Genomic DNA, 16873 nt, shown 5'->3' on the forward strand with positions numbered 1-16873 from the left:
ACAGCCATTCAGAATCAATAGACTTGGACTGTCATTGCCATGTCAGCAGGCATCTTTCATCAGTCCAGCGTCTAGTCAATGTCATGTCTTTCCATCTAAAAGACTATTCTCAACACCCACTCAATCGGCCTCTATCCAAAATCACTCAGCCACTACTGCTCATAACAATGTAACCATGGTATCCAAAACTACTGATACTCGTCGCAATGAATCTTTTGGAAACGACACACTTGGAACTGTCGTTTTCACTGGAAAATCTCAAAGTTTCTTAGTTTTAACAAAAATCGCTGTCATGATCCTTACTGCTGGTGGGGCTGCTCTTATTCTAGATATTAATGAGAGAGCCAACGAATCTCCTGCTCCTGTTTTTCCTCTGTATCTAGCCAGTTGAGTTTATATTGTTACATGGACCCACCAATGTATTTTTACTATAAACTCACCCAATATTATCTGACAACTATCCAAGTCGTCGGGGTTGTTGGCACCATACTCGTCGGCACCACGATCGTTAATAAATCGTATGTCATCAAGATCATTCGACCCCTTCCAACCTATGTTGCTTCACCAGTAGTGTCATCTATGATCAGAAACCAATCGGCTAACAAGATCATTCGATCCGGTTTACAGCCAGTCGCATCTTCTACATTACATATCCAGACGCAAACTTGGTTTAACCTGGTCAAGACACATACAATAAATATTTCCGATTTGCGGTGCAGATCATCTGGGGTCATTCGGACGTGGATGCATCTACCGGGTAGTCCCAACTCCAGAGGACCGCTTATATTTCCATTACTGGCTAAAAGATTTATTTTGGAAGTCGGGCCAGATAGCTCACTTGATTCCGAATTGAAATGCATTTTGGACACTGTCAAAGTGAACTCTGGAATGACTGTCATTCCTGATCAACGTGTGTCGATTGAGCCAGATTCTACTGAATCTAATTTTAAAAGATGATTTAAATGCTTAAAATTGATTGGTCTGTTTTTTCATTGCATATTCCTAACTGGCACGACTCGATGCATGCCCATTGCTACAGTTTATTTTGTACAAGGCTTAAATTTAGTTGTGTATCCAAGATTGACAACTGGGATGAAGATATTTGGTACAATTTGAAATCAGTCCATTTTATTTCATTAATGAACACTGTTTTTATTTTGATCAAGCGACTGTTGTTTTTTCAATAAATACAATCATTTTTCACCCATATGTTTTCATTGACAATTGAATATGGTCAAGTAAAGATTCGACAGATCCCATCAAGTTGTTTCCCTTACAGAATGTGGTTGCGAGTGCATGTGCTTCGTCTCTCTACATTTAATAGAATATCACAACATTCAGATTAAAACAGTTAGCCTATTAAAACACGCCTGCTTTATGTTTGTAATGTCTAATTTAATAGGACAACAATGGTGAATTACCTCGTGAACTGGGAGCATGCGGTACACGCCTGCCTTGATTTCAACTTTTAGACAGCACAGTAGCCGTCCTCGATCAACATGCAATTTGATGTGCTTTCTTGGCAATTTACTAGCCGACGATGGTTCGTTTCTTGATATGCTTGATTTGGACAAGCCTGTTACAGGACGCGATGTGGATGATTGGTTTTGATGGTGTAGATGTGAGTTAAGCTGGGGTATTGATGTTGTCATTCCAGTATATGTAACGTGCTGCATTGGCTTGCTAGCAGCCGATTGTTCTTGTCGAGAATCTGTGTTGGATTTCAACATTGATCCAACACGTTTTGTCCATAAAGTTTTTGATGCAAGCAATGGCGATCCATAGCATGTTTGATTTTTTACATGCAAAGCAGTTTTAGTATTTTGACTAGCCATCTCGTTTCCACCTGCATGTCCATGCTTTGCATTATGACTTTTGTTTGGTAGTAAAGTAGTCTGATCACGATGAGCTCCCGTAGCGTTAGCCAATGGCGAGGCAGAATCATTTAAAGTAGTAGTGTAATTATGTGTTAGCTTGGTGCTTGATCCATACTGTTTTGTGTTGTGTGCTGTTGCAGATGTGTTGATTCGCGGCGTACAATAATATGGATCTCGCAGCATTGCAGAGTCAGCAGTGCAGTTTGCACCTTCTAAAGTTCTGCTGCTATTAAAGTGAAATTTGCCATCACTAGTATGGGGTTTCCCTTGGAAGGAGACTTGGTCTGCATCATGCATATACTGTATATTATTCAACGTGATGTTTGCGTTGGAGAGGGTAGGGTTAGAAGCACGGGTTGGTTTAGAAGATATGCCAAGATTTGGCATGCTGCTCACAGGCTCACCTGGCATGCTTTTCCGCCTAGAATTTGTTGGATGCTTTTTAGGCAAAGATTCCAATTTGGTGTATGTATTTTTTTGCGATGCGCTTTCCAACTGAGATGATCCATGTGCAGACCCGTGGTCTATTGGATCCGCAATATTCCCAACCGATTGTGAACTCAAGCATGTACTTGAAATACCAACAACGTGTATATTGGACTTTGACAATGGCTCAGTGTATGAGTTTGATGGCAGCAATGGTGTGAATGGGTCTTCGAAATCATCGGGTATACTTTGGATCCAAGAAGCAATGCGCTCCATTGCTGTTAAAGTATGTTTTTTTTCTGCCATTTCCGTGTGTCGCTTTAGGTTGTTTTGAGTGAGTGGAACATTGTCCCAATATCCAGCGACAAATGCCTTGCTTTTATTAGATCGTATTGAAATTCCCTCTAATGGCGTTGGATTGCCTTTTACATTAGGTGCTCCAGATGGTTTCTTTTTGGTCAAGTCCACTTTGTTTTGATAGATTGAGTGTTTGGAGCAATGGTACGATTGATGCTGTGAAGGTGACTGAATGCCCACACATGCCACGTTGCCTCCATTTTCTCGATAGAAATGTGCAGAATCGGTATTGTCTACTTTTGCAAATATAGTATTTTCAGCGGCAACAGTGCTAGGCCGACCAATACTGGATTCAAATACTCCAAGACTTTTCCTGCCAATTACAATAGGGGTTCCGTTTGCATTGATGCTGCTATAAGCACTGGGACTGGCAATGGTAGAGAACTGTATACCTTTGTTGCGTATACTAGATTGTGCTCGATACGCATCAGTATGGAACTGGTCACGTCCGCTCTGATGGACAGGTGCTGTTAATATAGGTTGATCTGCATCTACACCTGTAATAGGACGCGACAGAGCATTGGAAGAGTGCGAGAGTTGCTGGGAATGATGTATGCCCTCTGACCTGTCTTTTTTCTGTATGTGCTGCTGGGTACCATTTTGGTAGGATGGGATTTCATGACGATGCATAATATGGCTGCTTTGTAAACCCTGAGAATCATTTCCAGATACTCTACTTGAAAGAATCTGCCGTTTGGCTAATTGCAGCAACTGGAGGGATGCGTGATGAGAAGAAAGACCAGATATATCATCTATACTGATGCTTGTGGATGCGAGTCCAGCTTGTTTGCGTGTCGCCGATGGAGTGCGTGATGCTCTGAATCCCATAAGTTGCTGTGATGGTTGAAATAAGGATGGTGGTGATACAAAGGCGCTTTAAAAGGCGTATGATGATGGGACTGCTATGTGTAACTTGGAGTTTTGGTGTATTTATACTGGATAATTCTGACAAGTATTCTAATGCTGAAAGGATGTCGCGTAAAATATTTTGTACTATTGTTGACTTGTATCGTATGAATGAAGCCAGATCAGGACTGCATGTTAAAAAGTGATTTAGTGGTTTGGTACCGCACCATGATCAATGATGGCTATAAAAGGGAATGCAATAAACGCATAAATTGCACTGATATTTTTCAATGAAATCATACAATGATGTTGGGCTAGTCATGTAAAATGACACTTGGTCAGCTTCTGAATATGAACAGTTCTGGAATAGCGATCTTGATGGGATTCAAGCTGATGTAAATTAGTCACGTGAAGCTGTATTCAATAAAAATGCCATTTTTGACAAGCTCAGCTCGAGTTCACTTTACGCAAGCCGATCGAGATGACTGCTATCAAGTTGAGTGGTTTTGATTACAGCTGCAGCATTTACTCTAAAGTTTTAAAAGAATTCAGAGTTTAATTGATTTTCCCGGACGAGTTTAGAAACATTCTGCTTCTTGGGTCAGGATACGTTGCACCACCTTGCCTCAACTACCTTCTTCGTCGAGAAGAAAATCATGTCACTGTTGGTAAGACCATTTCATGATTGATTTAACCAGAAAGACACAGTGATGGATTTTTGGCTGATGTGCTGATTAAATGCCTTGCTATTGGATGATGACATGCACATATAGCCAGCAGACGAATTGAAAATGTTGAAGCTCTTGCCGCAGATCGGCCAAGAGTCACTCCAATCTCACTGGATGTAGACAGTGACAAGGCTCTTGAAGAAGCTATTTCCAAAAGTGATATAGTGATTAGGTTTGTCCTTTAATCATCACACAGCTATGACTTGGATTATCTCGAGACATTTAAATTCAACTTGTATTGGTATATATAGCTTAATTCCTTATACGCATCACGCCAGAGTGATTGCTGCTGCCATCAAACATAAGAAACATGTTGTTACTACTAGCTATGTATCTCCTGCCATGCTTGCTCATGATCAAGCGTAAGTAATCATTTCGTTGAATGGTGTGCGGCCAGTGCTTTTATTTAGTAATATTTGCAATACATCTGATTATAGGGCCAGGGAGGCTGGAGTAACCATATTCAACGAAATTGGTGTTGATCCAGGTATATCCAACTGGTTTACTATTTGGCGGATGTATTATTTCGAGATTAGAGCATGGCTAGAGCTCACGCATATCTGTCTGCCATTTTTATAAACTGTAGGTATTGACCATCTTTATGCCATCAAGACCATTGATGAGGTTCATCAGCAAGGCGGAAAAGTATGTTTTTTTGTCATGTATCAGTCTTACTGTGTGGCATTCTGATGTTTGATGATTAGATTGTGTCATTTTTGTCGTACTGCGGCGGTCTTCCTGCTCCAGAGGCATCCAACAATCCACTTGGATACAAATTCAGCTGGAGCTCGCGGGGTGTTTTGCTGGCTCTTCGAAACGATGCCAAATATCTACAAGATGGAAAGGTATTATTTGATTAATTATCAGTAGTTTGTCATGTTGGATGTATTGAGATGCCTACAATCATTTATTTGTATGAATAGGTTGTTGAAGTCAATGGTCCTAATTTGATGGACATTGCCAAGCCCATTTATATTTTCCCTGCGTTTGCATTTGAAGGCTATCCTAATCGTGACTCGACTCCGTACAATGAGCGTTATGCTATTCCAGAGTGTAAAACTCTTTTGCGTGGTACTTTGCGATACCAAGGATTCCCCATGTTTATCAAGGCTTTGGTTACGCTTGGATTTTTGAATGATGCCCATGTGGATTGCTTGAGTGCTAAATCTCCAGAAATCAAATGGGTATGTTTTCAGTGTATGAATCGTTTAAAGTATACATGATTTGTATGCTCATTATAATGGAACTCTAGAATGCAGTGTTTGCTCATGCACTTGGCACTCTTGATACGAGCGAGTCGTAAGTAAATCTGTGCAGATCAAACGTAAAGCTGTTTGAAAATATATTGAATCTTACATTATTTTTAATCAGGAACTTGACCAAGCTTGCTTTGGCCAAGACTGGTCTGGAAGGCGAGAATGCTCGTCGGGTTCTTCACGGCCTTAAATGGTATTTTATTCATTCAGTGTAATTTTCTTGTAGTGTGATGGCTTATTTGTGCAACTTGCCTGATGATACAAAACTAGGCTTGGACTTTTTTCAGATACACTTGTCACTCGCAAGGAAACATTGCTGGACACACTGTGTGCTACTCTTGAACAGAAGATGCAGTATGAGGAAGGCGAGCGCGATATGGTGATGCTGCAGCATAAGTTTGAGATTGAATGGGCCAATGGCTCCAAGGTAAGAGGGTGTATTTTGATGGTAATATAATGCAAGCTAATGCTGAACATTTTGACAGGAAACTCGTACTTCTACTGGACTGTGGTTTGGAGTGCCAGGCGGAGATTCGGCCATGGCGACTACTGTGGGAGTTCCGTGTGCAATTACAACGCAGCTTATTTTGGATGGCAAGATTAAACAGACTGGTGTACTTGCACCCATGACTGGCGAACTTGTGTACCCCATTATGGAGGCGCTTAGAAAGGAGGGGATTTATATGACGGAGGAAACACTTTGAATATCAAGCGATATGATGGAATGAATAAAGTGTTTGAATTGATTCTACAATATAGTTGTATTCAAGTAAAATGGAAGGCAACATCTCGTGAAATGATGGCCAAATTTACTGGGCAATATTGTCCTCGAAACAAATGTTCAAAGTGCAGATTCAACATGGTCTGCTAGCCCTTCAACGATGTCGCAGATAGAGTTTCGCATTCTTGTTCATCTCTAAACCCCGCCGACAACTACTTTGGCATAATAAAAGATGGTTTTTTACGGCATGTGATTCCAAACAAAAAGACTTGGAATGCATTAAAGAGGCAATACAGTCGGATTGAGTAGGAAAGCATAACGAATGTTTAGCCATTGCTTATTCCAAAGCAAAGTAGAGGCAGTGACTGAAATACAAGTGTTTCATTTTACGTGAATACGGCTGTAAAATAAATGGCATTGAACAAACCATGTATGCAACTTTAGAGGTTGATTGTCACCATTCTGCAGCCATGTCTGCATGAAATAAAGCATTTTTGTGTATCTGCAATCACTGCCTTTATTTTATTCCAGAATAAAGTGGTCAAATATTCGTTCCGCCTTCTTAATAGAAATGTATCGCTTTTTGTATTGAAGCTACAAGTTGTTTGGTGTCTGGAATGGCTCAGCACACAGTCATTCCAAACACCAAAGTAATTGTCAGCAGGGTTCAAGGATGGACAGTATGATGCTGTATAGTGTAGTTCCAAACCTCGCGCTGTTTGTTGAATAGTTGGTAAACCATGTCTAATTAGAGTTGTTTTGTGGAATGGAATGTTGTCTAGAATAAAGTGACCGTTTGGGACCGTTTGGGAATGTTGCATGTCATTGTTTAACAAGTTAATATTACAGCATTCACTGCTGCCTTGATCAATCTCCAAACACATTGATCGTCATATGAAACACACACTATTAGACTATAGTTTTGAACTGAAATGTTGTTTTTGGACTGTACTCTTTCACCTCTGTTTGTATAGCCATACATTGTACAATCTCCACGTAATGTTGGACAATACAGACTGTATCAATCTTTTTCAACTTTTTAAAAACATTACTTGCTTGAAAACTTTAAACTTTCCAAATTTAAAGTTGGAACAAGTCTTTGACAAAACAAGAGTTGAAAACACCATTGGCACACGAATAGTTTCTGGAACTTTGACAGTTGATGACTTTCAAGTTTTTTTATACCATGAAAAGAGTTTGTTATCTGAATGAGAAACTGGGACAATCGGAATTCGATCACACTCCAATATAGGAAACCACATGTTTTTGGAATGAACCCAAACAAACCAGAATGCTGCGTTGTAGGACTTTATATCGAGTGAGGAGTAAAGTCATCCATTCATTTCAACCTCTTGTATAACGAGTATATTGAAAAGGCTTGAGCTTATAGCGCTCGTCATCGTCTAGAGTGGTACACGTTTGATAATGGCTACAACACACTCATCAATTCTATAACAGCAAAAACTTGCAATTCAGCTACAATTTTTGAGCGCCTAGCAACATTCTCGACTGTATTTCAAGTGCTTTTGAAAGGATATTTCAACGGACCTTGTAGATAAGACAGATGGAAAACAACACTTGGAAATAATAGTCATTTATAGAGTTGCTAACCTTGGACATCGAGGCAAAAGCGACAAGGACTTTGAGGACATACGAATTGCAAGGAGAGAGAACAAGGCTGGAAAAGTTGAATGGGAAACAATGCAGAGCGACTACCATTACACAAGCCACGTTCATGCATTGTTTCGTCATTGTTTCATCGGCTTTACACACAGCCAAGGCATTGAAGAAACTCTTGTATTCTAATATCAGATACGTTTGCATTCTAGTTCGATATATCTCAGGAATGCAACAGCTGTTTCCATACCGATCATTCAATGTTTACTTGAAATGCTTGATTTAAAAAAATAAAATTTGGAGTTGAAAAGGTGTCAAGGATGTAGGATTGACTGATGTGAACACTCGGTCTGTATTTTTGTACAAGAACGAGCATGGAGACCAATGGATTTTGTCAAAGGGCATATTTTTGCCATTAAGATTGATACCAATCACACATGAGACTGGCCGTCTATGATGTATCTTGGAGCCCTTATTTAGTATTTTATTTTGTGGATACAGCTGTAAAAATTCCATATTAATGCAGTTGATCATTCTGTTATTTCAAATTTGGAATGTTGTAATTTGAAGTGGGCTAAATATGAATGACGCAACTAATTCGAATACCCTGATTATTACAATAAATGCATAGTACCCATGCAAGTCCAACATATAAACGGGTATTGTGTAATGCACTGGCTTGCAATGTGTTGCACCGAGTCGTATTTGTCATCAGCAAATATCAGAATGATACGCGTTGCGCATTGTAAAAACATGAATGAAGCAGTTGAAACAATGCATACTTGAACTAGGAACATTGTACACTGACTGTTTGAGACTTTGAATACAATTCAAGTAGACATTAGCTCAAGTCAAATAATGAACAGTCTTGTTGTTAACGGTGCCCCAAAACAAATAAAAGCAAACACGCCACATTTCCACAACTCTTGTCTTGCGCAACTCGCTGCCACTTGATTTTTAAATTCAGTCGCAATGGTACATGCCGATGCTAGTAGCGGCCAATTGATGTTGCAAAAGTCAGTGTGGCCTGACGAGTATTACAAGCAAAGTCAACAATATGGTGGCGTATCTCCGTTTTAGTTTAGAAACTGCGCAGACCGCCAGATTGGAATCAAGCGCGTCATGGCGCACGGCTTGCTTTAAATATCGAGTTAAACTCTGTAGTTTTTGCTTATAAAGACCCGCTGTCTCTGCTGTATCAAACCGTCTAGCAATTTAATATCTTTGTAGTCGTTCATATCCCATTATCCGATCAAAGTCCTGTATTGTTTCTTGTTTGATTCTGTACCTATCACTCGTCTTTTGTTTAATACTTGTAGTTTTTGAAAGACATTCATCCTATCCTTTTCTCCCACTTCACACACTATGCTTCTCCAATCCGCATTCAGCTTTATTGCTGCCTTTATTTTGACCACATCCAGTGTTAGTGCCTTGCCTAAAGGTGCACCAAAATGTGTCATCAATTCAGATGTGATTTCCAAAGCACACAAACATCCCGATGATCCCACCCTTGGTTACGGACTTGATGTCAAAGTTTCTGGTAGTTCATTCGAAATCACAGTTACCAGTAGCAATGGACGCAAGGACTTCCAGGGCATTCTCATGTATATTGAATCCGTTGACAAACCAAAGTTCCATATGGGCAAATTCCAAGTGGACACCAATAACTTTAGATTCCAGCAACAGTCGATTTGCGACGCTGCAGGTATCCAAGGAAGTAACGAGGCCACAGTCACGCATGCCAACCCATCGAAAAAGCCACTTGGCTCGACCAAGTTTATCTGGACGCCTAATCCTGAAGACCTGCAAGTTTCAGGCGAGACAAAGATCCACGTAGCAGTTGCAGACAATGATGGAGATAGTCCGTCTACTTCACCTCCCCGTTTCATGTCGTTCCAAGTTCCAATCAACTTCAAGACTGGCGGCAATCCAACAACCACTGTCACCGTCACCGTCGCGCCACCTGCTGGTGCCACTGTTGTTACCACTACTCGCCGCGTTATTAAATGCATGCCCAAATCTCATCGCATGCCGCCAGTGCCGGCTCAAACTCCAAAGCCTATTGCTACTCCCACTCCACCTGCTGCACCCCCAGCTTATCCAGCACCCCCCGCTCCACCTGCACCTCCAGCTGAACCTCCAGCAGCACCCCCAGCTTATCCAGCACCCCCCGCACCTCCAGCTTATCCAGCAGCCCCCGCACCTCCCGCAGCAGGTGGTTACTAACTCATCTTCATTACCAGAAAATTTCATTGATGTACAATTAAACCATTACTTACAGCCATATTCACATAAAATGAGGCACTCTTCTGCTTCTATCTTGCAGTGACTGCCTCCTTTTCTTTCGAATAAAAAATGGTTAAATATTCATTATGACTTATTACCAGAAATGGTTGTACATATCATGTACACTGAACAAAAACTGAGGGTGTTGAGCGGTACAATCGAGCCATGGGTTTGATCTGAAACCGTCCCTTTTTTTGGCATAGCCATACATTATACGATTATCAAGCTTTGAATCGGACTCATCCCTGATGTTGTCAGTTGAATCCCTTTTGTATCCCATACGTTGTGTTTTGGTTTGAGAAAGGATTACACAAGTACGAGGTTTACTCGTACAGATAGGTAGACACTTGCCTAGTTTTTGTACAGAAATGATCGTGGAACAGAGCACTAGTAAATCAAAGAATCCAGGACACTTGTAAGTTTAATGAAAGTTGGCATCGATTATTTTGAACTGGCCGTTTATTGTCTTGACGCCCTTGGTGTCTATTTTGCGCGAGTACGGTTGTAAATAAAAAATTGGAATCGTTGGTTTAGGTCTTGCATGAGGGTTGCTGATTATTGGAGATTGTTTTTTCAGTTCCAAATTAACACTGCTTGCTGTACTGGGCAAGTCGACCATTTTTGAATAAGAGGTGGCCCTTGTGAAAATGCCAAGTGGTCTCACTGATATGGTGCATTATTGTGCAAACTGCTGTCAGATTTTAATGGACATGTTCAACTGTTGTTTAACTAAAAATGATTCAAATTCAAAGCATCTTGCTAGAGCTTGAATAACAAGGATATTTGATGATTAATCGGCCTGCTCATTGGCAATATTTTACAATGGTTTCGCCAAGCGATCAAGCTTATTTTTAAAAGCAATCCCTACTAATCATATGAAAACTAGTAGGGACTCATGTTAGTAATATTTAATCGGCTTGTCATGGATAAGCAATCATTTTTATAAATTCACCCAATACTGCCGCAGCGGTTTAATCCTATTTAGGAACATCGATGAATTTTGACCCTATCTGGGCGTATCGGTGGGGTTTGACCCTATCTGGGCGTATCGATGGATTTGGCATCCCTTTGCGGTTGAGTTAGGGCGGTTTAATCTTTAATCGCGATTATCTCGATCCAATAAACTGATGGAGAAAAAGCACAGGGTTGATGTTTGTGTTGAGTCCACTCGGATGAGTTTAACTATTTAAGAAGGGATATAACCGCATGTGCTACGTTTAAAACCGTCTTATTCACTAGTTTTCAAAGACACTATTGAATCGACACATTTTATCGCATCTTGGCATAGTCTCACCACTGGTAACCGCACGAGATGAGGCTCATACCGATTGTTGTGATCTCGCTACTGTCAACTGTAGTCAGCGCAGTAACTACCCCTACACCCGAGGATGACTCTAAACCACCATACAAGACTGAGTCACAAATAGATCCGTACCTGAGACGAGCAGATGAATTTTACAATTCGCTTATTGCTGCTAAAGCACTTAGAGGACAATCTGCCAATGTGGCTGGTGATTTGGGTCAGTCAACTTTGAGCTCTGGTGATTTGAAAAGTTCTTTTAAACACTCTGTTGAAAGCAAGCATAAAAAGCATCTCTCCAAAACCATCGAAACAGGCCATACATCCGGAACTCGTACCGACTCCAGTACTGGACCAACTGATTCGGAGGATGAGAATCGTAAGCGCTTATTCCAAGATAGACTGATTAAAATCAAGGGTATGCTGCGCGACCTTGATATTTCTACTTCAGAGGACTCTGGGAGCGAACATTCACAAGCTGTAAGCGAGGAAACAATAGCCCAATTTCTATATCTCTATCTGGGTCAAAGAGAAATACCCCATGATAAAAGAAGAGAAATGGTGAGATTGATTTTGGAATCAGAGGTTAGGTATATCATGGATTCTATCGACAGGCTAAACGGAAAATTGGCGGCAAGTCAAATTGTTAATGAATGTCGCAGTGATGGCTCAAAGAAAAGTGGGTGCTGTCTTGGAAAGATTTGTAAATCGACCGGTTCCTTTTTCGATAAACTTAAACTGGGACGCTGGACTAGGAAATTCGAACCTCACAAAAACGATCAACCACAAGCTGTGGGAAGGTATACTCCAATCGAGGATGGCAAACCCCAAGCCGAGGGAAGCAAGAGAGTTCAGGCTCAAGAAACGCAAGAACCCCAAAGTGAGGAAACGCAGAGCCCCAAGAAAGAAAAGAAATTCAGATTCTGGAAAATCTCATCCAAATCTGGTGGTAACAATCAACCTCAAACCGAGGAAACGCAAGAATCCCAGGTCGAGAGTCTTCAAACTGAACAAGCACAAAAGCTTCAGGCTCAAGAAACGCAAGAACCTCAAAGCGAGGAAACGCAGAGCCCCAAGAAAGAAAAGAAATTCAGATTCTGGAAAATCTCATCCAAATCTGGTGGTAACAATCAACCTCAAACCGAAGAAACGCAAGAATTCCAAGCCGAAGTGACGCAAGAACCCGAAGTTGAGGAAACTCGGAAATCCAAAAAAGAAAAAAAATCTGGATTCTGGGAAAGTACGCTCGCGTTTTTTGGATTCAAACCCCAAGCTCAGAAAACGCAAGAACTTCAAGCTGAAGCAACACAAGAACCTGAAATTGAGGAGATTCAAAGCCATCAAGTTGGAGATGACGAATCCCAAGCTGGAGATGACGAGTCAATAAAAGGCAACGGGTGTTGTTTTGGAAGGTTTTGTAGATCGGTCGGTTCCCTTTTGGATAAATGCAAACCAAAACGCCGGATTCGGAAACACAAAGAAATCCTATCCTTGAAACCCTCATTCCAAACTGAAGAAGCCAATCAACCTCAAGCCGAGGAAACGCAACCATCCCAAGCTCAAGATAGTGAAATTCAGACTGACGAGAAACTTGAAGCCAAAGTGATGCAAGCATTCCAAACCGATGATGAGAAATCACTGACATCCCAAACTGATGATGAGCAAACGTCAATCGATGATGAGGAAGTTCAAGTCGAGGCAATGCAAGAACCTCAAGTTCAGGTTCAGGAAACACAGGCACCACAAATTGAGGAAATGCAAGAATCTCAAATTGGAGATGACGAAACACTGACATCTCAAATTGGAGATGAGCAAGTGCCAATCGATGATGAGGAAGTTCAAGTCGAGGCAATCCAAGAACCCCAAGTTCCAGTCCAGGAAACACAGGCACCACAAATTGAGGAAATGCAAGAATCTCAAATTGGAGATGACGAAACACTGACATCTCAAATTGGAGATGAGCAAACGTCAACCGATGACGAGGAAGTTCAAGTCGAGGAAATGCAAGAACCCCAAGTTCCAGTTCAGGAAACACAGGCACCACAAATTGAGGAAATGCAAGAATCTCAAATTGGAGATGACGAATCACTGACATCTCAAATTGGAGATGAGCAAGTGCCAATCGATGATGAGGAAGTTCAAGTCGAGGCAATCCAAGAACCCCAAGTTCCAGTTCAGGAAACACAGGCACCACAAATTGAGGAAATGCAAGAATCTCAAGTCGGAGATGACGAAACACTGACATCTCAAATTGGAGATGAGGAAACGTCAACCGATGACGAGGAAGTTGGAGTCGAGGAAATGCAAGGATCTCAAATTGGAGATGAAAGCCTTCAAGTTGATGATGAGGAATTTCAAGCTCAGAAAGCACGGATTCTGGAAATGCAGAAATATAGGGAACAAAGGAAGTTCCAACTCGAGAAAAACATGCCCAGATTTACTGAACAAATGCAACCTCAAGTCCAGGAAACGCAGCAACTCCAAGCCGAGATGACACAAGAATCTCAACCCGACGCAATTCAAGAGCTTCAGGCTCAGGAAATTCAAACCAAAACCCAAACGCAAGAACTTCAAGCTGAAGCAACACAAGAACCCGAAGTTCAGGAAATTCAAAGCCATCAAGTTGGAGATGACGAGTCAACAAAAGGCAATGGGTGTTGTTTAGATAAGTTTTGTAAGTCGATCAATTCCCTTTTGGATAAATGCAAACCAAAACATCAGATTCAGAAACACAAAGAAATCCCATCCTGGAGACCCTTATTCCAAACTGAAGAAGCCAATCAACCTCAAGCCGAGGAAACGCAACCATCCCAAGCTCAAGATAGTGAAATTCAACCATCCCAGACTCAAGATGAGGAAACCAAGGTTGAAGAGACGCAAGAGCCCCAAATTCAGGAAATTCAACCATCTCAAACCGAGGACGAGGAAATTCAGCCATCTCAAACTGAGGAACTTCAAACCGAAGAAACCCAAAAACCTAAAAAAGGAAGAAAGTTCCGACTTGAGAAAAACATAGTCAAATTTATTAAGAAAATGCAACCTCAAGTCCAGGAAACACAGGCACCGCAAATTGAGGAAATGCAAGAATCCCAAGTCGGAGATGACGAAACACTGACATCTCAAATTGGTGATGAGCAAACGTCAACCGATGATGAGAAACCCAAGGTCGAAAAGACTCAACCCGAGGTAATTCAAGAACTTCAGGCTCAGGAAATCCAAACCCAGACCCAAACGCAAGAACATCACGCTGAAGCAACACAAGAACCTGAAATTGAGGAGATTCAAAGCCATCAAGTTGGAGATGACGAATCCCAAGCTGGAGATGACGAGTCAATAAAAGGCAACGGGTGTTGTTTTGGAAGGTTTTGTAAATCGGTCGGTTCCCTTTTGGATAAATGCAAACCAAAACGCCGGATTCGGAAACACAAAGAAATCCCATCCTTGAAACCCTCATTCCAAACTGAAGAAGCCAATCAACCTCAAGCCGAGGAAACGCAACCATCCCAGACTCAAGATGAGGAAACCAAGGTTGAAGAGACGCAAGAGCCCCAAGTTCAGGAAATGCAAGAATCTCAAGTTGATGATGAAGACCTCCAAGCTGATGATGAGGAAACCCAGGAATTACAGACCGAGGAAACCCAAAACCCCAGGAAAGAAGAAAAGTCTCAATTTGACAAAATTATGCTTAGACACTTTGGGAAAATGCAACCTCAAGTCCAGGAAATGCAACCTCCTCAGATCCAGGAAATGCAACAGTTCCAAGCCGAGATGACACGAAAATCTCAACCCGAGGTAATTCAAAAACTTCAGGCTCAGGAAATCCAAACCCAGACCCAAACGCAAGAACTTCAAGCTGAAGCAACACAAGAACCTGAAATTGAGGAGATTCAAAGCCATCAAGTTGGAGATGACGAATCCCAAGCTGGAGATGACGAGTCAATAAAAGGCAACGGGTGTTGTTTTGGAAGGTTTTGTAAATCGGTCGGTTCCCTTTTGGATAAATGCAAACCAAAACGCCGGATTCGGAAACACAAAGAAATCCCATCCTTGAAACCCTCATTCCAAACTGAAGAAGCCAATCAACCTCAAGCCGAGGAAACGCAAGCATCCCAAGCTCAAGATAGTGAAATTCAGACTGACGAGAAACTTGAAGCCAAAGTGATGCAAGCATTCCAAACCGATGATGAGAAATCACTGACATCCCAAACTGATGATGAGCAAACGTCAATCGATGATGAGGAAGTTCAAGTCGAGGCAATGCAAGAACCTCAAGTTCAAGTCGAGGCAATGCAAGGATCTCAAATTGGAGATGAGGAAATGCGGGCATCCCAAGCCAAAGTGATTGAAGAATTACAAGCTAAACTGATGCAAGAGTCTCAAATTGAGAGTAAGGAAATTCAGCCATCTCAAACTGAGGAACTTCAAACCGAAGAAACCCAAAAACCTAAAAAAGGAAAAAAATTCCGATTCAAAAAATTGCTGAACTTTTTTGGAAAAAAGAAGCCTCAAGCCGAGGAAACACAAGAATCTCAAGTCCAGGAAACACAGGCACCGCAAATTGAGGAAATGCAGGAATCCCAAGTCGGAGATGACGAAACACTGACATCTCAAATTGGTGATGAGCAAACGTCAATCGATGATGAGAAACCCAAGGTCGAAAAGACTCAACCCAAGGTAATTCAAAAACTTCAGGCTCAGGAAATCCAAACCCAGACCCAAGAACCTGAAATTGAGGAAATTCAAAGCCTCCAAGCTGAAGATGACGAATCAACAAAAGGCAACGGGTGTTGTTTTGGAAGGTTTTGTAAATCGGTCGGTTCCCTTTTGGATAAATGCAAACCAAAACATCGGATTCGGAAACCCAAAAAACACCATCAAAGAAAGGGAGTTCGGACTCTGAACAAGTATACTCAGACTGATGAAACACCAGAATTCCCGCGAATGAAGAGAATTCAGACTGATGAGACGAGGAACCCCAAGGGAGCAATGGTGCTCAGACTCGGGGAAGGTACGCTCGAATTTCACGGAAACAATCAACCCCAAGCCGAAGAAATGCAAGAATCCCAGGCTTAGAAACCTGATTCTGATTTTAAAAACGCAAGAAACAATCCCGAGCTGACTGCATGATATATCAATCTCTGGACAATATATCGACCGCTCGTTTACTTTTACTATCTGATTTATCTGCTCGTGCAAGATTATATCATGCCTCATCACTCGAGTTTATTCTAAATAAATAAAATTCATTCAAAAAAGACCCATTATTTAATGACTGATTTTTAGTGTCCCATTTTACGTAAATATAGTGATCAAAGCTAAAGCATTTATTAGATTACTTGTTTCGAGTATTTATCAGCCAGCAGATGCATGCGTAGGTTGATTAGTCTAGCAGAAATCTACTATATACATGATTATGCAGCCAAAACTGTCGTCAAAAATGAATGCATAATTGGCTATTC

The 16873-nt window shown here is 41.3% G+C and overlaps 4 protein-coding genes across 4 annotated transcripts; 3 read left to right on the plus strand and 1 right to left on the minus strand.

The window, feature by feature from the left end:
- Positions 1-83: 83 nt before the first annotated feature.
- BATDEDRAFT_21459 (uncharacterized protein) lies at positions 84-957 on the plus strand (the record flags this gene model as incomplete). Its single annotated transcript, XM_006675230.1, has 2 exons — positions 84-169; positions 384-957. The coding sequence occupies 2 exons, from the start codon at positions 84-86 to the stop codon at positions 955-957; spliced, it is 660 nt and encodes a 219-aa protein (XP_006675293.1).
- A 243-nt stretch (positions 958-1200) lies between these two features.
- Positions 1201-3488, minus strand: BATDEDRAFT_21460 (uncharacterized protein; the record flags this gene model as incomplete). Its single annotated transcript, XM_006675231.1, has 2 exons — positions 1201-1311; positions 1422-3488. The coding sequence occupies 2 exons, from the start codon at positions 3486-3488 to the stop codon at positions 1201-1203; spliced, it is 2178 nt and encodes a 725-aa protein (XP_006675294.1).
- A 447-nt stretch (positions 3489-3935) lies between these two features.
- BATDEDRAFT_33973 (uncharacterized protein) lies at positions 3936-6240 on the plus strand. The gene is made up of 12 exons (XM_006675646.1): positions 3936-4001; positions 4089-4174; positions 4280-4406; positions 4486-4596; positions 4672-4721; positions 4821-4879; positions 4939-5079; positions 5158-5418; positions 5487-5533; positions 5606-5683; positions 5761-5917; positions 5976-6240. Exons 1-12 carry the CDS (start codon positions 3988-3990, stop codon positions 6192-6194), a joined length of 1350 nt encoding a protein of 449 aa, XP_006675709.1. The 5' UTR covers positions 3936-3987; the 3' UTR covers positions 6195-6240.
- A 2776-nt stretch (positions 6241-9016) lies between these two features.
- Positions 9017-16487, plus strand: BATDEDRAFT_33975 (uncharacterized protein; the record flags this gene model as incomplete). The annotated part of the gene is made up of 2 exons (XM_006675647.1): positions 9017-10529; positions 11477-16487. The coding sequence occupies exons 1-2, from the start codon at positions 10483-10485 to the stop codon at positions 16485-16487; spliced, it is 5058 nt and encodes a 1685-aa protein (XP_006675710.1). The 5' UTR covers positions 9017-10482.
- Between the last annotated feature and the right edge of the window lie 386 nt (positions 16488-16873).

The sequence above is a fragment of the Batrachochytrium dendrobatidis genome (assembly GCF_000203795.2).
Source record: "Batrachochytrium dendrobatidis JAM81 unplaced genomic scaffold BATDEscaffold_1, whole genome shotgun sequence".
NCBI lineage: Eukaryota > Fungi > Chytridiomycota > Chytridiomycetes > Rhizophydiales > Batrachochytrium > Batrachochytrium dendrobatidis.

Excerpts from the sequence above, each read along its gene's own strand:
- BATDEDRAFT_33973 (XM_006675646.1), top strand. Across the intron at positions 4,175-4,279 it reads AGAAAATCATGTCACTGTTG|CCAGCAGACGAATTGAAAAT; the intron begins GTAAGACCATTT and ends ATGCACATATAG. Across the intron at positions 5,918-5,975 it reads AATGGGCCAATGGCTCCAAG|GAAACTCGTACTTCTACTGG; the intron begins GTAAGAGGGTGT and ends ACATTTTGACAG.